This window comes from Diplotaxodon limnothrissa, linkage group LG3 (genome assembly GCF_057381915.1).
Source record: "Diplotaxodon limnothrissa isolate DT_005_m linkage group LG3, D_limnothrissa_male_GT1.1, whole genome shotgun sequence".
Taxonomy (NCBI): Eukaryota; Metazoa; Chordata; class Actinopteri; order Cichliformes; family Cichlidae; genus Diplotaxodon; species Diplotaxodon limnothrissa.
The window spans coordinates 31111518-31135293 of NC_140598.1; the positions used below are offsets into that span (position 1 = coordinate 31111518).

Here is a 23776-nt window from a genome sequence, read left to right on the forward strand (position 1 = left end):
TGTGTTTTATCCATGCCGGCTCACTTACAGTCCGCCGGGCTTTGAGAAACACGCGCTTTAGGTACGTCCGTTACTTGGCTAGCCGAAGCTGTTAGCTTCCTCAGCAGCTACAACAGACTGCGACGTTTACGGTAGAGGGTGTTTGTGCGACCGCGTTAAACAGCTAACTAGCTTGAGCCCGCTGATGAAGTGCGGTTATAAAACAAAGGGATTAGCAATGCTGGCCTCGAGCTGTAGCAACACCTAATAACGGTCGCAGCTAACAGTTTTTACAGTAAACAAATGCTATGATGAAAAGCATTGCGTAGAAGTACTAGTATTGTGTTAATCACAGGATAAGTTGCTCTACTTTCCCCTCTGCTGATGTGAGCGTTGGTGGTATAGTGGTTAGCATAGCTGCCTTCCAAGCAGTTGACCCGGGTTCGATTCCCGGCCAACGCAAAGTCATTTTTTCACTAAAGTGGCAACTTTAGATTCTACTGTTAACAATTGCATATTTAAAAACGTGCTCACCCCAACGGTTTTCATTTGGTGTCTGAAAACTAGCGTCTGAAAACTTTTTGTGGGGGAAAAGCTTTTTGTGGTATGAAAACTAAAGTCATTTAAACACACTGTTAGAATTTAAAGCTACCCGGATTTTCAGGCACTAATGCAGGCACAATCAGCTGTCTATGTCCTGTTAATGGGGACTTTGGCACGACTGTCCTATCCTCTCTTGCTTGCCGTGATCAAATTCAGTGAGTGTTCATACCAACGGGACAGGAATTTTATTCTACAAACTTAAACATGAAGAGGAACTCATGACACTAAATACAAAATATATTTAAAATATATATAACTTGTCTCTTATGTTGTTCCTGCAGCTGCTGAATGAGCTCTGTTAGTACATGCCGACATGGGGAGGTATTTCCACAGCGAGGTGGACATTAAGAGCCCGTGGCATCAGGTGCTGGCTGCCTTCTGGCAGCGCTACCCAAACCCATACAGGTAATTAATGATTGTTTCAGTGAATATGCAAAGTCATTTCCATCAATGAATCTGATATTTTTCCCTTATAAAACAGTGAAAAATGTCACCTTATTATCTAGTACAATAAAAGAAAAAAAACACATTAGTCCATTTTCTCCAGACAATGGACAAAGTGGACCAAACTGTCGTGCTTTTATCTTGACTGCATCAACCCTGGGTGTTGTTTGGAGAACTTCAGTTTTTTAAACAATAAAAGACATTTAAAAAAAAAGAATGTGTGAGTGTCCTTAAAAAATAGATCTGTTTTGGTGTACCAGCACCCATGTACTCACGGAAGATGTCCTATACCGCGAGGTCACCTCCAGCAACCACCTGCTGTCCAGGCGACTGCTGACGAAGACCAACCGCCTGCCGGGCTGGGCGGAGCGGGTCTTCCCCATGCACATGGCTCGGGCGGTCTATGTCCTGGAAGATTCTATCGTGGACCCTCAGGCCCACACGCTCATCACCAAGACCTGGAACCTGAACCACAACACGCTGATGGTGAGATGCGCTCTGATTAGATCACTGTGGTTAATTAACCCCCCCACCCCCACCCCATGACAGATAGGATAGAGTTCAGATCGATGGTCTTATTGTCATCAAGTGATTTCTCCCACTTTGAATGGGGCAGTTTGCAGTTTGAGATAACCAATCAGAAAATGGCCACGAGCTGTGAATAGCATGAAAGCATGAGATCATGGTCATAAGAGGTGGATGTAATAGAGCAGACCTTCCCAAAGTGTGGGGCCCGCCCCCCAGGGGGGGGCGCAGAGCCATTGCAGGGGGGGCGCGGTATGAAAAGGGGGGGGAGAAAAAACAAAACTCTTGGACACTGCTAGCACGGGGCGCCCACAGAAATGCAAAGCAGGAGATGAAGCATCGCTGAATATGTTTCCAAACCAACTTCATTCTAAGCCAAAGACTAGAAAATCTGGTGAAGCATGTTTGCCCTTTGGTTTCACCTGCACAAGTGCCGAGGTAGGTCTCCCGTGCTTAATTGGTTTTCCCTGCGTTGGGAGCAGCACTGTGCTCTCCCTATCACGGACAAACAGTATCCCACAGTTGTTTATGTTTTTAAACCCATTTTGCACAGAGAGGCATTTTTTGAAAAATGCATTGATAGCAATGTTGAATATTATTACACATACAGTAAAATAATCACACCGTGACGCCTCTGCCTTTCTAAATGGAGGGACAGTAACTGCGTTTGTATATGTTAGTGTGTAAAACCTGTAGACAGTAAGATTAACAGTATTTTGTCTCTATCTGCCATTCTGCAATTCATCTCATGTAAACAATAACGTGCGCACAGCGTGACGTGAAAAAAGGCACATACCTTTGACGTTGCGTGACGAACTCTGTATTCCTCATCCACACGTAAACGGAAAAAAAGGAGTTTTAAAAAAATCTCCGTTTTCGGTGATTCGAAATGCTGTTTATGTGTCAACGAAACAGCTGCGTTTTCAAAAATACCCGTGTAGGTGTGGACGTAGTGTAATAGTTTACTTTCTTACTGCCTGTAATTTATTGCAAGTTACTTGTATTTGCTTAATTGTTTACTAAATGTTTGAGGTGTGAAAGAAACCGCAATGGAGCAAAATATGGGCGTGTGTGGTTGGAGGATGTGTTTGTGCGTGTGCGTGCGTGTTGTAAAACAAAGGCAGCAAAAAAAGTTTGGGAACCACTGTAATAGAGGAACCAGCTGACATGGTTTGAGCACCTGAATAGGAGATCTCCTGCACATCTAGACTTTGATGGACTAGGTCAGGGGTTTTGGGCATGTCCAGCTGTGAGGAGACCTGGGACAGAAACAGGACTGGACTGGGAATGCCTTGCTGGAAAGGCTGGAGATAGTTGCCTAAATGAGGCCATTCTCTCCACTTTTGCTCATCTCAGAAAGGACAAGAAAATGGATGAATTTGCAGATTTAAAGAACTGCACTGAACACAGGTATAAATGCTTTTTGACTGGAAAACTACAAGGCCTCTTACAGTCTGGTTGGTTTTAACATTTTCAGTATTTAACTAAGTTGAATATAATACTTTTTCCTGTGCTTGAACATAGTTTGTGTTTGGAGTAAAAACGGGCTTTTTTGTACATTTTCTACCGTCTCTGCCTCTAAGACTGTTGTGGAGCGGTGTCTGTTTGAAGAGAACCATGGTCGGCCATCTTGGACCAAATTGAGGAGGGAGGCCTGGATCTCCACAGCTGTATATGGACTGGGTCGACCCATACAGGTATACACAAACATACAAATGTTTCAGTCCTAGGGAAAATTGGCCACCAAAACCCAAACTCAACCTACTATCACTTAAAGTATAAAGAACACACCAGCTTCTCTTAGTGTATTTCTAATAGAGATTGACAGACCACGTGACCTTCGTGCATTGCTTTGTGGGTACCCGTGGCAACAAAATCAAAACACTGCATTAAGCGCTAGTATTTCCAGCACCGGTAATCATTAATTCTGTGGTTTTAAACCCTACTTGCATTTTATTTACCCCAAAAACAGTTATGTACAAAACGACGGACAACACGGCAGGTCCGTACAAAGGTTGATAGAGGGCGCCCAGTCTGGATCGCATTCCAGCATTTTGTAGGCTGGTTTTCCTACAAAACATAACAAACATTAGCCCGCAAAGCCACAGTGAACAAAGCAGCATAGCGCAATGAATTCTATTCAAATCAATATAAGACTTACTTGTAACCTACATCAACAATTATGTTATGATAAATTACGTAATAACTACAACAGAAGACGTACCTTTGTGGAAATGCTTGGAGCAGACTAACATGTGAGCTGGAGTGTTCTGAAACGTTATATTTGGTCTTCAAATTGCTGCAATCCAGGCCATACGTCAGCTCTTGTTACTTCGGAAACATGGCTTGAACAATTTCTCTTCCACGACGTAATCCCATAAACGATCTCTTTACCCGTCGGCTTCCCGTGGCTGTCATGCGACCAGCTATTGCAGTTAATAATACAACAGCTTCTCGCCATTTTTTGTGTTTCTTTTTATCGCTGTGTGACTGTTTTCATGTGAAAGCCTGCGTGCGCTAGTACCTCTTGCCACGAATTCCCAGAATCCTTTGCGGTTTTACCCCAGAATGACATCACATTTTCAATCTCTATAAAAGATCCCCAGTAATGGCTGGAGGTGTGGTCAACACGAACTTGATAACGGCTGCTTAGTTTGCCTTAATGTTCTGCATGTTTGCGATTATAATTTTATTCCATTATTTTTGCAGTTGGGTTGTTATGCTTGTTACATAGCTTCATGTTGGCTTAGCTAATATCTCGGTTACTCCTTGGCAATGCAGGTCATAAATAAAACCCCTGACTAGTTAGCGAGTTGTTGCTGGGGAAATTCGTTGCAAAGAGGGTGCTGCACCAAAATTCTGTCTGCGATTGGTTTGGTCTCTTATCAGATTGTCCATTGTTGCCCATAGTTTGCATGGAAGATGTCTGCAAACACTCAGAAAATTGTGAAGTAATACCTCCTGGCTCTCAAGCCAAGCCAAGATACCAAAACCAACTATGTGACACTTCGTCAGTATCTATATACAGCTAACGTATGGTGCGGGTATTTATCTTTGACTAATTCTTTGTCTTTCTCCGCCAGGAATTCGGTCTTGCCAGGTTTAAAAGTAACCAAGCTAAAGCCATGAGAGGGCTGGAGTACTCTCTCTCCAAGCTACAGAGTAAGTCACAAATACATGCACACACACATTTGTATTTCACCTCTGAGGGCTTCACCAAAACCTGAAGCTTAATTACCACAAGCTATGTGTTTTTGTACAAAAGTCCTGAAACTGTAAAAAGAAATCCAGTTAAAACCAAGAAAACAAACGTCAGCCTATCACAAAACCGCTGTTTTTTCTTTCTTAAAAAGGGAAATCATCATTTAAAAACTGTGGTTTTTATTTTCTCTGATCATCTTTGTCTAATTTAACTTTTAGAGCATTTCATTAAACGTTGGTCTCAATCTAGTATCAGATTGAGACCAACATTTACTGTATTGCACACCTTTGGTGGTGGCTTAGAGTGATGTCAACTTTTTCATTGATTTTTAGATTTGGTCACAGGAGTCACAATTTTTTTTATTTATTAAAATATGAATAACAAATGTCATATGAGTCTTCTCTTTTGACTTTTTTATGTAGATGTAGTTTAGATCAGCCTGATTTTCGGTCATTAGAACTTAAACCTTAGATTGCATATAAAAGACGACGGTACACTCCGGGTGTGAGAACTGTGCATTTTCTTTTCTTGTTTTAAACCTTAAACCTATTTTCAGCTCCATTATGCTCATATTCAGTTTATTTTTCACTTCAGGGCTCAGATCAGTGTGACAGTTCCTCATTTTCTACTTTTATTTATCCACAGCTAGTGACCAGGGAGAGTCATCAGAGAAGCAAAAGCCCCTCCCACCACAAGCCACGCCGACCCCCAACCAGAAACCCAAACAGTTTGTCTGAACCTCAGTAGGAACAACAAGCCCACAATAGAGATTGACAGACCACGTGACTTTTGCGCATTGCATGCCGGGAACTCGTGGCAAAACAATCCAAGTACCGCATCAAATGCAAGCATTTGCAGCACTGCAAAACGTTCATTCTCCGGTTCCAATACCTTCTTGCTTTTTCTTTGCCCCCCAAAAAAGGTATGTACAAAACGAAGGATAACAATGCCGGTCTGTACAAAGACAGACTCGACGAAAAGGCAAAGAAAAGATACGTGGAAAAAAATCAAAGGAGTGAAAGGGTTAGACCCTTACGAGCACACAGAGTAGACAAAAGACGTTAGCGTGCTGCCCAACTTTCACCACCACCAGTGCATACATTCATGTAAGTTTAGTAACTTCAGGTCACTGCAACAAGCCCAGGTACAGTTTACTGACGGATGGGTACAGGACCTTGAAATGCACCGTGTAGAACGAAAGACCATCGCACAAACAAAGGTAAGTTTACCAGTCTCACAAATCGTCTTCATAAATACACATTCGTTAACCGTTTATTAATAGGACCTTTAAGCTCAATGGTAATTAATTAGTAGTGGAAATAATTTCTGGTACGGATTACAGAAATGTAGCAGTGACAATAATATTGTATGCTGTAATCGTACTGGGCAATTAGTGATACAAAAAAACAAAAAACCTGTTTTATCTGCTTTACCCGTCGGCTTCCCGTGGCTGTCATGTGACCGGCTATTGCAGTTAATAATACAACAGCTTCTTTCCATTTTTTGTGTTTCTTTTTATCGCTGTGTAACTGATTTCAATTGAAAGCCTGCGTGCGCTAGTACCTCTTGCCACGAATTCCCAGAATCCTTTGCGGTTTTACCCTTGAATGACGTCACATTTTCAATCTCTATGGCTCGTTTGAAGAGCAGCACTAAAACGGTGGGGCATCCACTCATCCTCAGTTCTGATTGGTGACACATTAGCTGATACTGATTACTTTTCAAAGTCACCAGAGCAATGAACTACAATAATTCCCAGGATTCCTTGAGACTGATTTAATCATCTTATTAAAGTTTTAGTAATTTTTTTTTGAAGTTTGCAGTTTGTAATTTGTCAGTTATGTAATGTAAACATGATATTAAGTTAATAATTTAAGTTTACGTTGACTTTTCTTATCTTTGTTTTTATATTTTTATATGGAAATAGTTTTTTGTCTTATTTTGTAGAATTCTCTGAATGATTATTGTCATCTTGGATTTCTTTGGGACCTCCCACAGTAAATGTCTTAAGAGATTTTCTATCAATAGGAACGGGTTTACATCAGATTCAGGTAGTTTAGAATCAGACTGTTGTAGAAATGCATGTTTCATAGTATCCATATGCCAGTTTGAGTAGATGTTTGTTTTCTGGTGGTATGGCTCTGATCTTAAAATTCCAATAGATTTATGTTCTGGATAATTGGCCAACCCATTGAGACCAAGGGGAAGGTCAGAGTTGAGTTTTGTTTTTTCTCATGCTAAAGAGGATATTGTGTTTTAGATGTAGTCTTATCCGTTTTGGCTTTCCCATTTTTCCATTTGGTAGCTCGAAAAAGGGTTGTCAGTAACCTGGTGTATGTTAATATTGCAGCATGCCAAGCTGCATTATGCAAAATCAACCTCTGGGGCTAACAAATAAAGCTAATGTTAAAGCACTGAACACTGCAGTTTCTCTAATATCCACTTCAGACTGGTTCTAAAAGTGACCAAAAGTGAGTCAGTTCCCACAGACGCAAAATGTCAAACTTTACAACAGAAATAAAGATATTTACAGCCTGCTACAAAAAGATATTTTGGCCATATAAACTGTCCTGCATGTTGGCTAGAAGAGGGACATCAGTGTTAAAACTTCTGCCCACTCCCTGTGTGTTCTATATAATATCTATTCACACATCTTGACGCTGAAGGTTCTACATGGTTCTTACATGGTAAAGTAAGCACCTGAAAATAAAAGAGAAAAAACTTGTGGGCTGCAAATGGTAGTTTCTCATTGCCCGGATAAAAAGAATTTGTTAAACAGCCCTCACTGGATTGACCAATGCTTGTAATGGGAAAGCCTAAGTGAAGATATAAGAAGGAGAACTGTAGATTAACATGAGTTGGGAAGGTCTGTTGGAGCTATTTCTAAGCAACTGCAGATTCCAAGATCATCAGTTCAAGCAGTTTCATCTAAGTACAAGTTATTTGGATGTCTCATTGCTAAGGACTGAAAGAAGAGCCAAACTGTCACTATCAGATGAGAGGAAATTGGTCAGGATGTTCAGGGATCCCCCAGGCTCAAGCCTGACATGAACAGGAAACTTCTGGAACACCAGCATCAACGTCGATAGCAAAGTCAGTTTTAAATTGCCACGGAATGAGAGGGTGCTGACCAAGAAACAAACTCCTACTCCAAAAATAACACCTTCAAACTCCACTGAAATTTGTAGCTGCTCATATGGACAAGCCAAATGCATTCTGCAGAACATCTTTATGATGAGACTAGACGACCGGGGCGGCGGGTTGGGAAGCTCATCTATGTAACCGGAAGGTTGCCGGTTCGATGGACAAGACACTTTACCTACTGCCTACTGGTGTTGGCCAGAGGGGCTGATGGCGTGATATGGCAGTCTCACTTCTGTCAGTCTGCCCCAGGGCAGCTGTGGCTACAACTGTAGCTTGCCTCTACCAGTGTGTGAGTGAATGAATAGTGGAATTGTAAAGCGCTATGAGGGTGTCGAAAAGCGCTATATAAATACAATCCATTATTATTATTATTAGACAAAGGTTGAACTATTTGGCCAAAATGACAGGTGGTGTGTTTGGAGGAGTAGCACTGCAGCGGCCGTCAAGCATGGTGGTAGCGTCATGCTCTGGGGCTGTTTTTACACTATTGCTACTGGTACATTACACAATGTGGATGCAATAATACAGGACTCCTTTTTTTTTTTTTACTTGACAATGATCCCAAACACAAACGAAAACTCGATTCAAATGGATAAAGCACATTAGCTCACATTAGCTAAGCCAGGTCTTTGCGAGGAAACTAACCAATTGAAATAAACTCTACCAATTCTGCCATGATGAATGGTCAGTTATCCAGCCTGAATTATGCCAGAAGCTTGTTGATGGATACCAAAAGTGTTTGGTTGAGGTCAAACCTTCTGAGACATTTAACCAAATACTAGTGAGGATGTAAGTATATATTTAAGTCTTTATGCATAGTTTTCGACCCTGTGTGAATTAGAGAAAATTCCAAATAAATTCAAACTTGAGCACCCAGCTCTTATTTTTTAAAGTAATTAAACATGTATGCTATACCATCATTCCACCATCGAAAAAGGTCAGTTCCAATAAATTATTTAAAAAAAACAAATTACCATGACATTCATGATGAGTGTATATAAACTTCTGACCACAACTGTATGTTTAAATGTGGAATGAATGGGTGGTGTCTGTAACACTAATATTAGTGCACATCTTTTCATTTTTCTAAGCCCGTCAGCTTTTCAAAGCCTCTGAATGTATTGCAGGAAATATTCATTAAAGCTGAAAAGACTGGAGTTCAAGCTGAACAGTTTCAGAGCCAAAAAGTAGAAGTAATGAAATTCTGGAAAAACACAGACTGGTTACCACACGCTTTATTTTTCCATCCTTTAGCAGGAATAGTACAAGTATAAAGGAGATGGATAAAAGCAGCATGTCTCTTGTCTCTGCGAACACTGTCACATTAGGTCAGCACTCGGTTGGTCAGTCAGTCCATCCAAGTCACCGTGGAAACCACCTGAGAAGACAACCAGAGTAAACTGTGACTGCTGTTCTTTCTGTCACAGACCTTGGCTCCTTTTCACAAATCATATCCCAGTTCTTCTGTTGGAATCATCTGTGTTTGAGGATGACCTCTGCCCTGATGCTGGACTGTCAGGTGACATACAGTGGTGTGAAAAAGTGTTTGCCCCCTTCCTAATTTCCTATTTTTTGTGTATTTGTCACTCTTAAGTGTTTCAGATCATCAAAAAATTTAAATATTAGACAAAGATAACATGGCCCTGTATGAAAAAGTATTTGTAATTAAATAGAAATTTTCTAACAAACTGAAGCAAGCTAAGAGATCTCAAAAAGCAAAACAACATACCACGATCCAAAGAAACGGCTGATAAACAAAGTAGGTGACATCTCTCAGTCTGGAAAGGGTTAGAAGGCCATTTGTAAGGTTTTGGGACTTCAGTGAACCACGGTGAGAGCCATTATCCACATATGGACAAAACCTCGAACAGTGATGAACTTTCACAGGCCAGCCTACCAAAATTACTGCAAGAGTGCATCAGCAACTCATCCAGGAGGTCACAAAAGAACGATTCTTGACCTCAAGCTGAGATCACGAACAGATGGCCGTATATTCTCACTTGGGTTCTGCAGGAGGACAATCATCCAAAGCACAACAGCAAGTCCACCTCAATGGCTTAAGAAAAACAAAATGAAAACTTTGGAGTGGCCAAAGTCAAATTCCTGACCTGAATCTGATTGAGATGCTGTAGCATGACCTCAAAAAGGTGGTTTAGGCTTGAAAATCCTCCAATGTGGCTAAATTACAACAATTCTGCAAAAATGAGCGGGCCGAAATTCATTCACAGCACTGTACAAGACAGACTGCCATTTATGGTAAACGCTTCGTTTCAGCTGTTGTTGCTAAGTTTGGCCCGACCAGTTATAAGGTTTAAGGGAGCGATCACTTTTTCACACAGGGCCATGTAGGTTTTTTCCTCTTAAAATTTTAAATTTAAATTCTTTTGATGATCTGAAACATTTAAGTGTGACAAATCTACAAAGGAAATAGCAAATCAGGAAGGGGGGAAACACCTTTTTGAACCACTGTATAAACTAGGACATTTTATTCACTCAACAGCTTATCAGGCAAAGTTGGAAATACAAACCCATCAGTTTAGGTGGGCAGAAAACTTAACTCCAGTAAAAATTGCTAACATATCTGTAATGTCTCTTTCCACCTCCACCAGTGAGGTTTCCTCAGGCATTTTTCCTCTTTCTGAATTTCTTACTTAAACTTCACTGTTCTCTTCAGCAATCACCACATAACATATATGATGGTAAATCACAAAAGCCGATTGTACCTTACCTAATAAGTCCAGGACACGCTGATGAAGGCTGGAGCTTCAGGTTCATATGTCAAACTGGCAGATCTGCGTACCCGAGCAGGTGTGTTACACGTCTGGAAGTTAAAGACAAAGTCCAGGCTTTACAAAACCAAGAGTGATCCATTCATTTAGGACTGAAGCCACTGACAGCAAACATTTCATCTTTTGTGTCAAAACCCTCCAATTATAACATTTTTATTGAATCTGATGATAGTAGTCTCTGAAAGTCGATCAGCATCTATTATATATGGGTCGATTCATCTTTTAAAAATGATGAATTCCGGTGATAACAATGAACAGCATCAGAAACAGCATTTTCAAAAGCTGAAGAACCTTTTAACCCTTTAAGACCTACCATAGAACCAAGGCCGCCAAAGCTTACTTTATATTTTTACATGCTGTAGTGCCATTTTTGGGAGCATTTCAAGTTGCTATACATCAATACAACTGTTATAGCCCAAATTTTAATAATATTTATGCATTAAATCCATATTAACCACATAAATTGCAAAAAAGTGCAATAAACTACAGAAAAATTGAACATCGTTTTTGTTTTGTTTTTTTACATATATTTCTACTTGGAGAAATTTAAGAGGTTTATCCCTCAAAACTTTAAATACAAAAAAGTTGCAAAAAATAGTTTACAACCACAGGAAATTTAATTTGAGTGTCTTCATAGTTTTATTTCTGAGATACACCAATTTTTATATACTGCAGAAAAATTGAAAAACAATCCTATAATGCAAATTTGCAAAGAAAACAGCATGTGCATCAAAATAAACTATTTAAAGCAGCGCAATTTGAGTTCTAAGCATCACAGAAACTATTCAGAAAAGCATAAAGTCAAACATGACTTTTAAAAACACCAGTATAGGCTTTTAAGGCCTACAAGTAAAAAAACTACATTTTCCGCGAAAATGACGTCACTTCCGGTTTCGGGCAGGTAATGGCGGACATGCGATCGTTCGCGCTGACGTCTATTTCAATGTAGGAAGTGTTACGAACAGCTGATCGGATTGGCAAAGTGTGTTTCTGGAATATTACATTTTTGTTCCTGCAAGCACTTTTTATGCAATTTTTGCAAAGCTATATGTGGAAGGAAACCGTGACCTAGCACAAGCTGATGGCATAAGATGTAAGTACAACCCCTCCGGTTTCATATGCAAAACAAAATTATTGTGCTAGCTTACATGGTTCCGGTTCTACAGGGATTTAAAAATAGTTACGCAAAACGGAGCGTTGCTGCTCCGACCGCCTTTAAAGGGTTAATGCTTGATGCACTGCACCCATATCTAACAGCTCGGGCAAATTAGGAAAAAAATCTATGGTGTCATGGACAAGAAAGTCTACCACAACATTTTAGTGCATTATGGAGTCTCTTCTGGACCGGAGCTGATTAGTCGTGGGTTCATATACCAACAAGACATTGACCCCAATCATAAGTCAAAGCTGTGCAGACACTATTTGACCAAGAAAAAAGAATGTGAAGTTCTGGACCTGATGAAATGGCGAAGCGAAAGGTCAGACTTCAGTTCTGTTGAGCAGATTTGAGATTTAATGTATTCAAAGACAGCTCGTTTTATGCAAACCAATTCTCTGTGGACATCTAGAAGCTATTTGGACATCAATAGCAAAAGACACTATGGATAAGGAACAGTAAATAATGCGCTTCAGTGCTTGAACATTTGCACACTGAAGAGAAATGTCTATGTGCAGAGCAATGTCTCATGAAATCAGAAAAGATGGCCAGATTTGGTATATCTTTCTATGAACATTTGCGTACCGGGATGCAGTTGTTCCCCTGTTTGGGACACAGGTGGAGTTGGCAGTGAAGGAAGATGTCACTAGAGCCCCCAGTGAACCGGAACATGTTGAAGGAGAAGTAAGTGGAGGTTGCCAGTCCGTTTTCCTCCACCTGCACCGTCGGGTCAGCAGGGTTTGCACAGCTGATCATAAGCAGGAAAATAAACTTTGTTCAGGAGTCCATAATAGTGATCAAAAGGAGTTGAATTAATCTCTGAGCAGCAGCGAGCAACCACCACCTCTGAGTTTCTCTCACCCGTTAATGATCAGATCATGTCTTGGACTGCTGGTGGGTGATGCCTTGTCAGTTGCCCAGCAGGAGTCGGTCACCACACTGACCATGCTTCCATCCAAGCCATCGGTCTTCAACACCATCCAGATTTTCTCGTTCAACTGCAATTCACTGTTCCACTCCACAAGTTGTGTGCGGCCGGCATCAGTGTAGGCCTTGATAGTCAGAGTGTAATTCCAAGCTCCAGATGTGATGCGCTGTGCAACGGACCTGCAGAATGCACACATTTACACTGTTGTTAACAACAATCCCAACTAGGGCTGCTCAATTAATCGAATTTTAATCACGATTACGATCTGGGCTTTCAACGATCATTAAAAATGACTGAGCCGATTATTAGCCCCTCCCTCATTTACCCTTAAAGGCCGGTCCGTGAAAATATTGTCGGGCATAAACCGGTCCGTGGCGCAAAAAAGGGTGGAGACCGCTGATTAAGAGGACACGAGGGAAGCTCGGAAAGCTAAGCAGAAGTTATTTGGAGAGGAGAGTGACTGCCGTTGGTTGAAAAGAGAGGTAAAAAAAAAAGAACAAACTTCAGTGGTTTTGCACACTATTTTATATTATTTTTTAAAGTCATTGTTAACCCTTTAAATCCGGTCAGAGCAGCATGCTCCGTTTTGTGTAACTATTTTTAAATCCCTGAAGAACCCTGAGCCGTGTAAGCTAGCGCAATAATTTGTTTTGCATATGAAACCGGAGGAGTTGTACTTACATCTTATGCCATCAGCTTGTCCTCGGTCACGGTTTCCTTCCACATAAAGCTTTGCAAAAATTGCATAAAAAGCTCTTGCAGGAACAAAAACATAATATTCCAGAAACACGCTTTGCCGATCCGATCAGCTGTTCGTAACACTTCCCACAGTGAAACAGACGTCAGCGTGAACTATCGCATGTCCGCCATTTCCTGCCCGAAACCGGAAGTGACGTCATTTTCGCGGAAATGTAGTTTTTTTTACTTGTAGGCCTTAAAAGCCTACACTGGTGTTTTTATAAGTCATGTTTGACTTTTCTGAATAGTTTCTGGGATGCTTAGAACTCGAATTGCACTGCTGGAAATAGTTTATTTTCATGCACATGCTGTTTTCTTTGCAAATTTGCATCATAGGATTGTTTTTTCGTTTTTCCTGCAGTATATAAAAATTGGTGTATCTCCAAAATAAAACTATGAAGACACTCAAAATAAATTTCCTGTTGTTGTAAACTATTTTTTGCAACTTTTTGTATTTAAAGTTTTGAGGGATAAACCTCTTAAATTTCTCCAAGTAGAAATATATGTAAAAAAAACAAAAATTATTTTCAATTTTTTTGTAGTTTATTGCACTTTTTTGCAATTAATGTAGTTACTATGGACTTAATGCATACATATTATTAAAATATGGGCTATAATAGTTGTATAGCAACTTGAAATGCTCCCACAAATGGCACTACAACATGTAAAAAAATAATATAAGCTCTGGCGGACTTGGTTCTATAGTAGGTCGTAAGGGTTAAATAAATATCGTCAAATAATCGAGATCTCAATTTCAGTGAAAATAATCGTGATTATCATTTTTGCCATAATCGAGCAGCCCTAATCCCAACATCTTAAAATACTTGCACTGTTAGCAATGCCCACATTTTAACAAATATTCAAACAATACCTAGCAGCCACTACAAACCAGTCTCTGATTCTGAAGGTTGCAGTGTGGATGCTTGGCTGACTGTAAACACAGGAGAAGTCGATCTGGACTTGGTCTTTGCGAGTGATGACATCAGAAGAGTAATTCTGGCTCCTGATGGTGTTCTTATAGATGATGTAGCTGTTGTTGGTCTGCAGGGTCACATAATCAGATACTAAGCAAGTTCTTCATTGTTTCATCTTTAACATCTGATACTGTTTAAGATGTTGACTGACTGGTATAAACTTCAGATGACCAAAAATTTTAGAATTCACAGAGATCAAAGCTTAAACAGCAGGAGATGAAACCCACCGTGACCACCGTCCCACATCTCTTGCTGCTGTTGAAGCTGAAGGTCACCATGTGGGTGAGCTTGTCCACCCGACCCCTGCAGGTCGGGTCGTTGAGCTGTAAAGCAGAGTAATTGATGTCTTTGTCCTCCAGGAGACAACCGACCAGAGTTAGTGAAGCAGAGTTCTCCTTGCAGACCGTTGCATCACCTGAACGTCACAATATCAGTCAGAAAAATCACAGTTAGAAGCTTTCCTACATTATTCAGCCCTGTTGTCATGGTGATGTCACAGCTGTCGTACCCAAAGAGTTGTTTGCTTGGTACTTGGAGGCAAAAATGGCCCGACAAAAGCAGCGAGTGTCACCACTGACCGTCTTCTCACCACAGAACTCGTGATCGCTGCAGGTCCTGTCCTGACAGAAGGCCTCAGAGGCTACAGAGGAACACACTGATGTATTATCCTGAAAACGTGGGAGCTCTAAAAATCCACAGTTCAGTTCTTTAACAAAGGAGAGCTTATTAATAGGGGTGGGTTTTGATTAGTGATTTATCGATTAAAATCGATTCTAGCTTGGATAACGTGATATCGATTCATTAAAATCCTGAATCGATTTTTTAATCTAAATTTTAATTTGCCCGAAAAGCCAGAATCTCAGGTTAAACCTCACAAAATTTCAACAACCACCAAACAGCTAAAACAGTAAATGAGAGCAGGTACATGGATTCTGCACAAAGACGTAAACACAAAGCGCGGACCCGCGGATCAGGATCAGAATCAGTGAGATGTTGCCTTTCTCACCCGACGGCACGGACTGGGGCTGAAAGTCGACAGCTCGCTGATTCTGATGTTTCGGCGGGTCCACGCTTTGTGTGTACGTATTTTTTGCGCTAGATTCCGAAGCTGCAGGTTTTCACTGAACCAGCCGCAAAAGAAGCAGCAAACTACGCTTCACATTTGATAAACATCGACGTGAATTTCCTCTGACTTTTGCTGTTTTGCTTCCACCACGATACAATCACACTTCATGCACAGCTCTCTCTCTCTCTCTCTCTCTCAGTCTACTTCAAGAACAGTTTTGTTGAGCTAGTTAATAGGTATGCCCTCATTGTCATCTGTTGTGATTTTATTTTGAAAGGATGCTTCCTGTTATGCTGCGGAGTATACGCGAGAGTTCAATAAACAAAGTCACCTTTTGGTGTGAATGTTCCCATGAAAGCCGATGCCCCACATGTGATTATTCCTCCGTCTAGATAATAAGTATCTTCAATATTCATGCAGATTCTGCTGGAAGACCCGTCTCTGCTAACAAGTTTCCAGTCTAAAAATCTGTTTTCTTCATTATTCGCTTGCGCACAAGTCTACCATTGTTTACAGCACTGTTGGCCGCTGTTTTTTTCCTTTTACTTACTTCCGAAAAGAAAAGCTAATTTCTGCTGTTCAATAGGCTACTGAACAAATTTAAACTTTTTAAAATTGTGCAAAATTGCAAAACGTTTAGCTGTGTCTCTAATAAAACCTCTGTAACTTTGCTCTGCTTCACTTCAGCAGCATCAGGTAATGTTCATATGCTGATTAATGGGTTTCTTTCGTTTTTGATCTACTACAGAATATTTTTATAAAATCTCAGGCCAGGAAAATCACCTTCATGTTTTTCTGTGTTTTATCCTCAGTTACTTTGACACAAAGGTATCTGCTGTGATGCTTACACCTTTGATAAAGTCTCGCAAGTGTCAGCTTTCTTTTTATAGATATAAAAATATAGAAATGTACTGATGCATGATCTGAATTATAATATTTCTGACTGTCTGAGGCCAAATTTCCCCGATTCAAATCAAATCGAATCGAATCAGAATTGAATCGATTCTAGAAATCAGTGACAATCTGACGTCTTATTAAGGTCTTATTAACATCTTACAGCAGCCGGTCTTTGATGTCCAGCCATCCAGAGCGTGGTTGTGTAGACTGCAGGCTCTGGCGTAGGCCTTCAGGAACTGACAGTTGAGTCCGTCCACTGCAGGATATTTACACAAAGTGTCGGTGCAGGCGGTTATGTAGGGCTCTGGGTCGATGTCAGTGTTACAGGAGGAGAAGGGCGCCTCCTTCAGGAGATTACAGCTGTACCACAGATAGAGAAACAAAATTGAAGACAATAAAATAATAATCTGTAATCAGTTGTGTTTATCTTCCATCTATGCTACAGTCACATGCGATGTACCATGTAATTTACAAGACAGATCAACACACATGTTTTTTATTACGTCAAAGGGTAAACAGATCCTGCCTTGTGGATCAGTCTGCTCACCGTTCAGTCACACTGGTGCAGTCGATCGTGCTGTCAGCAGTCTCACTGTACTGCATCTCACAGCTAGGGGGCGACAAACAACAAAGTTCAGGCTCATTCATACAAACAGAATATCTGCAACATCAGCAGCAGCAGCAGTCAGAGGGACTCTGAGCTTGTGATGAGGTCTTACCTGGTGGAGCTGTACTCAGAGAGCCTCAGGTCACTCAGAGAGCTGCTGGAGTTTCCACACAGACCCTCCACAGATGAACCAGCAGGTCCTGCACAGGATCAGGACAGAATGAGTCAGATCAGCATCAATATTCAAACTGGAGGAACACAGCAGCTCAATAAATAACAGCACAGTTTACAGTTTACATTACATGAGTTAAACTTTATTTTCTGTACCTTCTAAGAGGATCTGTGCGGTGTTGCCATCAAAGAAGACAGAGATGTTGAGGTTGGTGAGTTCGGCAGTGACTCCAGTTTGGTCCTTAGAGAGCTGCACACCATGAACCAACTGAGGTGAGCTGCTGAGGGTCAGTGTGGAGTCGTCCAGCTGCATCACAGCAGAGACAAAGTGGAGGAAACACTGAGTGAAACATGTCAAACACACAAACAGGCTGATTTCACAGCAACAACCACTGAGTTCAGCAGCTCTGAAAGAACTGCTTCTAACAGCCCTGAGAAGAACGATGCGAGGAGACACAGCAGAGGATGAGGGAGGACTTTGGATCAGACTCCACTCTGACACATGAACTGTGGCTGTAGGTCGCTTACCTGAACTCTCCCACCTTGTTCCAGGTGAATGTCATGCCCGTCCACACGCAGCGTCACACTGTCCAAAAAGCTCACATCTTTACGACGTCTGTCCCTGAAGTTCCCCAGAACAAGGAAGTCTGGGAGTGACGGAGTCGAGAACAGAGAGTATGCACAGCGATCCTGGATGGAGTTCATATGGCCGTGGACGTCGATGACAGTGGGGCCGGTCACAGTGCAGGTGGAGTCCAACACACAGCTAACAAAGGCAACCAACCACAAACATCACCATGAGTTGCTGCCAAAGAAGGTTACCCCAGGGGACCCTCTATTTCTTAAGTTATTTCACTGTAGAACCTTTTAGTAACAAAATATGAAGAGAAAATATTTACATGCCGTTGCCTTGACAATGCTCCAATGGACCACAACCAGAGGTCTGGAGGGTTGCAGTCTCAGAACAGGTGACACTGGAGCAGATTTGTGGGTCAGAGTTGACCACAGTACCAGGTTTATACACAGTACCTGGGAAGAGAGGCTTCACTTTAGTTCAACAGTTTTCCAACTGTAAGTGCAAATAAAACAGTAACAATCAAATCTTTCAGAATTACATAATCCCAAAGTCACGGTAGGAGTTTAAGATTCACTAACCTGAGTGTCTGCATCCACTGATATCTATGGTATGATTTTGAGACTTGTAAACAATGTTATTAACCTCTACTTTGTTGATTACGACATCACTGACCTGAGTATAGAACTAAACAGAAACAAACACAGCTAATGTTATAATCACAGAACAGAAAGAACTGACATCAAGCTGAAAACAGACACAAATGTTGGCATTAAATATAAAGTATTTAACATATTACGTCAAAGTGTTATTGTTCATATACACACAGACTCACCGCCACTAAACCAATGCCAGCTGCTTCCAAAAACATAGCTGCTTCTGTCCCAAAGTTGAATAGGTGTAAGCTAATCTGTAAACAGGTTAACAGGAAAGATTCAGTCACTGTGAAGAAGTTTCATCTGAAAGTGTTTAGAAAAGCTCAGGTTCACAACATTAACATTGGGCCTGTTGAGCTGCATTGCTAAAACATTTTGAATTTCATAATGGAGTGTTTCCATATGCTATAAAAACTACAGTCATCACACATGTTTTTAAATCAGGTGATTATATAACCAATCATCAGACCAATCCTTCTGCTAGCAACAAAAATAGCAGAAAAAGTGATTTTTAAACAAACACGATCATAATCCAACATGTTGTCATATACTGAAGTGATATCCATGCAAGTCTCTGTTTTCATGGTCTGTATTGTCTTAAAGTGCTTCTGTTTTCAATCTTTAATAGTTGCTTTTGATGTTTAGTTTGTTTGGTTATGATTATGCATTACTTTTACCATTCACATGCGTTGGTCCTGTCTCCTGTGTACGCTTAGATGCCTTTGCATCTTTGGTTTTCCTTCACCCTTCAGGTGAAAACTAGCCTGTACGGCTGCATCTGACATACTCATGTTAATTAGTCTACAATGTCCCTTTAAAAAATAAAAAAAACATTTTTCATTTTATGTTTGTTTTCAGTGTTGATTGAAACTATTCATTTTAGGCACACCCTTCAGGCTTTGTGATGCAGAGCAGGACTCACCATTGAACTGCTGATCTGCATGGTTATTTGCACACTGCATCTCAAACTGTTCTGAATTGTTTGTGTTTTATTTTTAACCCAACGTTCAAGAACAGACTCTGCTTGAACTATATTAAAAGCTGCTCTCCTTTTGTCAGGTGAGCTCCCCACGATGCAGTCGCCTTCATTCCTAGGGTCGTAAAACTTGTCAAAACACATCACAATGTCTCGTCTTGTGAAGGTCACCTGTAAAAATCAGAGACACAACAAATCAAATAGCAAAATATTTTGTGGGTTTTTCTGTCATGTACAGCTGAACTGTTGGTGCTCAGGTTTCAGTCAGAGCTCTCGCTCTTCTTCAGGAAGCTGCATCAGGTGATGGTTACATACTCAGCATCACTGCAGAGGACATTAATAAGACGCTGATCTCTGAACTCTTCACTCAGTCTGCAAACATCATCTCTGCTACAGGTGGAGATTAAACAGCAACAACACATAAAGCTCTGCTAAAACATCAGGCTTCATCCTACTCACATAGAGCTTCCCGTACTTCTGTCCATAATATGTGATGGGACATGAGCTGATGTCCACCACTGAAGCTTGAGTGACTGACTGTTGCTGAGCCCCTGAAGACACAGACACACGTGAGAGGTGTGAGCTGCAGCTTGTTAGCTGTTAGGACAAACAAAGGTTCACATTCACGCGTTTGTAGAAACAAAGTATTCGTACAAGTTGCCAAAATCTTGGAAAAGGAGGGTAGATTACAAGTTAAACTTGGGGAACTTATATGGATGGGTATAGTAGACTTAACGTTTTTATTACTTACTCACTTTACACTCTCATTTGTAATAGCAGAGCATACTCGATGCAGCGATGGACAGCCGGATAGGTCATGATCAGTCTCATAGCTGGTGTAAAACAACTATTCAAATTATTTTGCTAAAGTAATAGGGTTGATGGATATATGGGGACTTATGAAGTCTTATCTATGTTACGGTAGTACATTAACATGTACTCTCACGACAGGCCTAAACACTAAAGTACAGAAATGTTACTATGTTGTAACTTCAGATATTGCATCGTATAGATCAGCTATGCAGTGTTTGGAAAAGAGAATGAGAGCTGTTTTGATCTGAATATGATGAGTTGATAACATTCAGAGTGCCAGTGAGGCTAAAACAAAGTAAAACAAAATGTATGAAATACATGACAGGGACTCACAGATAATCAGGGTGAAGCTGAAAAACCAGTAACAGACAGATATGGACAGGGAAAAAACTCCAAATGCAAAGACTGGAGGTCCACTACGAAGCAGGATTCAAGGCAAGGCAAGGCAAGGCAAGTTTATTTGTATAGCACAATTCAACAACAAGGTGATTCAAAGTGCTTTACAGAGACATTAGAAACAAAAAAAAAATAAAAAGCATGATTTAAAATTGATTAAAACAAGCAAATAAACTAACTAACTAATTAACAAATCAAATCAAATCAAATCACTTTTTATTGTCACATCACATGTGCAGGCACACTGGCACAGCACATGCGAGTGAAATTCTTGTGTGCGAGCCCCACAAGCAACAGAGATGTGCAAACACAACAACACAAACGAGCAAAATACAAGAATGGCCAACCTGAAACTAATAAAACAAACAAACAAACAAACAAACAAACAAACAAACAAACAAAACAGTATATAAAATCAAAACAGATAAAAACAGAACAGTAGATAAAATCAGTAGTTAAATGTAAGTTTTGAAATTTAAGCTTAAAAGTGTGGATTCAATCTTATTTACGCTGGGTTTCCTGTCCTGTGAAAGTGTGACTGGGGCATATCATGATGGTAACTAATACTGCAAACCTAACCTGCACTGGGTAAGAGATCAGTCACCTATTCTCCAGAAATGAGCTTGGCCATTTCTGGGAGATCCCTCGGACCTCTGTATGGCGAGCAGTGTTGGTCAAGTTACTTGAAAAAAGTAATCAGTAACTAATTACTGATTACCTCCCCAAAAAATAATGCCGTTACTTTACTGATTACTTATTTTCAAAAGTAATTAATTACTTAGTTACTTAGTTACTTTTTAAAACACGATTTACAACCTGAATTGGTGATAAAGCGATAGATCTTTCAGCCCAATTCTACTTTTTCTGCATAATCCATCATACAAAATGTAATCAAATGGAAAAGTCTCTTTTTTTAAACTTGTTTTATCAGTTTTAATCTTTTAACTTTATGCATCAAGCAAAACTTAAATTATATGCACCATTCTCTGACTTGAAGAAATTAGTTTAACATTTAAACCTATTTTCTGCACATTCCAGCACATAAAATAAAATATTTTTTTGTGTTTACACTCAGTCTTTCAAATAGATGCAAGTAAAACACAGCAGAAAATAAATAAAGTCAAAGACTAGCGGTCCTGTTGCTCTATTTTCACCTGTGAAGCAGGACTGAGGGTAGGCGGAGGTTTACCCTGGTGCAGGTGAGCCGCAGCGGTCAGTTGAAGAATCTGCGAGTTTCTCTGTGAGTTTCCCATTACGTGGTAGCGCACTCGGTGCTTGCTTGGAAGTTTAGGGGGTTTTTTTTGCTGTAAAAAGAAGTTTTCTTCCCACGCACAACGGACGCTAATGTTTTTGTCACTTTTTATGGAATCAAACTCAAAGTAAGGTCAGTACTTCCACGCTTTAAACGCTGCACGCTCATACTCTCTCCCACAATCGATATATGATCCATTGTTGATCTGCACACAGCTGTTGTCACCAACGTCGCGCTCGCTTACGTCACTGTCATGACACATTCTCGCAAAAAAATCACGGTTTTAGTAAGGCAGTAACGCAGCGTTCCTATATGGGAAAGTAACGGTAATCTAATTACCGTTTTTGCAATAGTAATCCCTTACTTTACTCGTTACTTGAAAAAAGTAATCAGATTACAGTAACGCGTCTGATGGCGGGTAAGGAGGGTCTAAACTTTTTCAATGACATCTAATGTTTTTGTATTTCTCTGAGTATCAGTTAAGAAAAAAAAAAAGATTCTCAACTTTATTTGGTGATTTTCTCCTGGCTGGCTGCAGATATCTTAACACATCTTTTCTGTTTTATAAGCATTAATATATTATTCTAAAAGAGAGCAGATATTTGTATTGGTGACCTTGTTAAACATTTTTCAGTTTTACTAACTGAAGTGCTTGAAGTATAAACTTTTAGTACTATATATTTCTCTACAGTGCCTTTCTCTTCACACACACACTGCTATTTTTGTGTGTAGCGATCCATATTTTCCCCATGGTACAGTTTTATCTTCCTGCATCCAGTAAATATGGAAGCTTGTTTCTGCCACTGAAAAAAATGCTGTCAGTTAACTGCAAGTTACACTTTTGGTTTATTGTCTTTAAATTTCAATTTAGTAACTCAAGTTTAGGATCAGGACTAGGGGTTATAATTTGTCTGAGTCTTATTAGTTCAAAATGCCACGAAAATAACTCAATATTAACATAAAACAGGACTTGAAATGTTCAGTTATTACGTGAAAAGTTTAAGATGAGTGAGTTAAATTGAATGTGAACAGAAAACAGGAAATAATTTCTTCCACATAGACCCAAAACTATATTTACTGTGTTTGGACCTTTAAGGACACAAACATGTTAAATGTGAGCAAAATGTTAGTAAAGCTCAGTGTTTTCAATGCAAAAAAGACCATAGCATTGTCAAACGCGCCAAACCTTCCACGAGAAAAACATAGAAACTAAAAGACAAGACAGGGGGTTTGAAAGAGTTCAGGGAGTCGTGTTGAATGTAATTAATGAACCATCAGATTGATGGATGGGCAGATGACAGAGATCTACATCCCTTGAACTCTTTAAAAATGCTTGTTTGTTTGTATGATTGTTTATTCTAAAATAAAGATATGAAAGCAAGGATCCCAGGAAAATCTGTCCATGTTTGTCAGATTATCAGCACTTCAAATGGCCTTCACTGTCCCTCCTCACTTCAGGTCATTTGGTCTTTGTTCCTCAGTCTCTGATTATCAGTTCCTGAATACTAATCACCAAATACTCAAGTCTAGTAAGGATACTTTTAAAGTAGCTGCGGTGCATGCTTACCTGCCAGTACAATGAATGCAGACAGGAAGAGCAGTGGGCACAGCATGTTGGAGGGAACCAATCGCCTGACAAAGACCTGAAAGAAAAAAAAACACAGTTGGACGTCTGTGATTGGACAGAAAGTAGCACAAACATCAAATGGTAACACTTGGAGTTATTACTGTACATCATCTGTAAGGTTAGGAAAATCCCAGCATGCAGAATGTTTGAAATTATGACTCTGATGATGTCACAGAAACAGACTAACTGAACAATCATCACTGTGCGAGTTAAACATCTCCATGCTCCTTCAGCTGTCAGTGAAATTTGTCTCCTTGCA

At 40.2% G+C, this 23776-nt stretch overlaps 2 protein-coding genes and 1 non-coding gene across 4 annotated transcripts; 2 read left to right on the forward strand and 1 right to left on the reverse strand.

Moving 5' to 3' along the window:
• Window positions 1-38: 38 nt before the first annotated feature.
• LOC146635347 (PRELI domain-containing protein 1, mitochondrial-like) lies at window positions 39-5490 on the forward strand. 2 transcript variants are annotated; one of them, XM_085350520.1, is made up of 6 exons: window positions 39-61; window positions 864-987; window positions 1287-1512; window positions 3135-3248; window positions 4635-4713; window positions 5399-5490. In XM_085350520.1, the coding sequence occupies exons 2-6, from the start codon at window positions 896-898 to the stop codon at window positions 5488-5490; spliced, it is 603 nt and encodes a 200-aa protein (XP_085206646.1). In that variant the 5' UTR covers window positions 39-61; window positions 864-895. The 2 variants fall into 2 exon arrangements, with proteins under 2 accessions (XP_085206646.1, XP_085206647.1); XM_085350521.1 differs by lacking the exon at window positions 39-61 and having other exon boundaries at window positions 896-987; window positions 4635-4744; window positions 5403-5490.
• On the forward strand, window positions 370-441 carry trnag-ucc (transfer RNA glycine (anticodon UCC)). Its single transcript has one exon. It is a non-coding gene; the product is annotated as a tRNA-Gly (tRNA).
• Window positions 5491-10625: 5135 nt separating the features above from the next.
• LOC146635349 (alpha-tectorin-like) lies at window positions 10626-23503 on the reverse strand. Its single transcript, XM_085350522.1, has 17 exons — window positions 23458-23503; window positions 19889-19980; window positions 19376-19600; window positions 18633-18707; window positions 18379-18484; window positions 18123-18252; window positions 17752-17989; window positions 17380-17530; window positions 17165-17252; window positions 16993-17055; window positions 16606-16805; window positions 14991-15122; window positions 14710-14897; window positions 14398-14549; window positions 12704-12949; window positions 12428-12590; window positions 10626-10718 (listed from the first exon to the last, which is right to left on the reverse strand). The coding sequence occupies exons 1-17, from the start codon at window positions 23501-23503 to the stop codon at window positions 10626-10628; spliced, it is 2388 nt and encodes a 795-aa protein (XP_085206648.1).
• Between the last annotated feature and the right edge of the window lie 273 nt (window positions 23504-23776).

Coding starts and splice junctions, on each gene's coding strand:
- LOC146635347 (XM_085350521.1), top strand. CDS start 896: ATGGGGAGGTATTTCCACAGCGAGGTGGACATTAAGAGCCCGTGGCAT. Junction 1,513..3,134: donor TGAACCACAACACGCTGATG/GTGAGATGCGCT, acceptor TCTGCCTCTAAG/ACTGTTGTGGAGCGGTGTCT. Junction 3,249..4,634: donor GACTGGGTCGACCCATACAG/GTATACACAAAC, acceptor TTTCTCCGCCAG/GAATTCGGTCTTGCCAGGTT.
- LOC146635349 (XM_085350522.1), bottom strand. CDS start 23,503: ATGCTGTGCCCACTGCTCTTCCTGTCTGCATTCATTGTACTGGCAG. Junction 14,898..14,990: donor CCAAGCAAACAACTCTTTGG/GTACGACAGCTG, acceptor TGTGACGTTCAG/GTGATGCAACGGTCTGCAAG. Junction 12,591..12,703: donor CATGATCTGATCATTAACGG/GTGAGAGAAACT, acceptor GCTTATGATCAG/CTGTGCAAACCCTGCTGACC.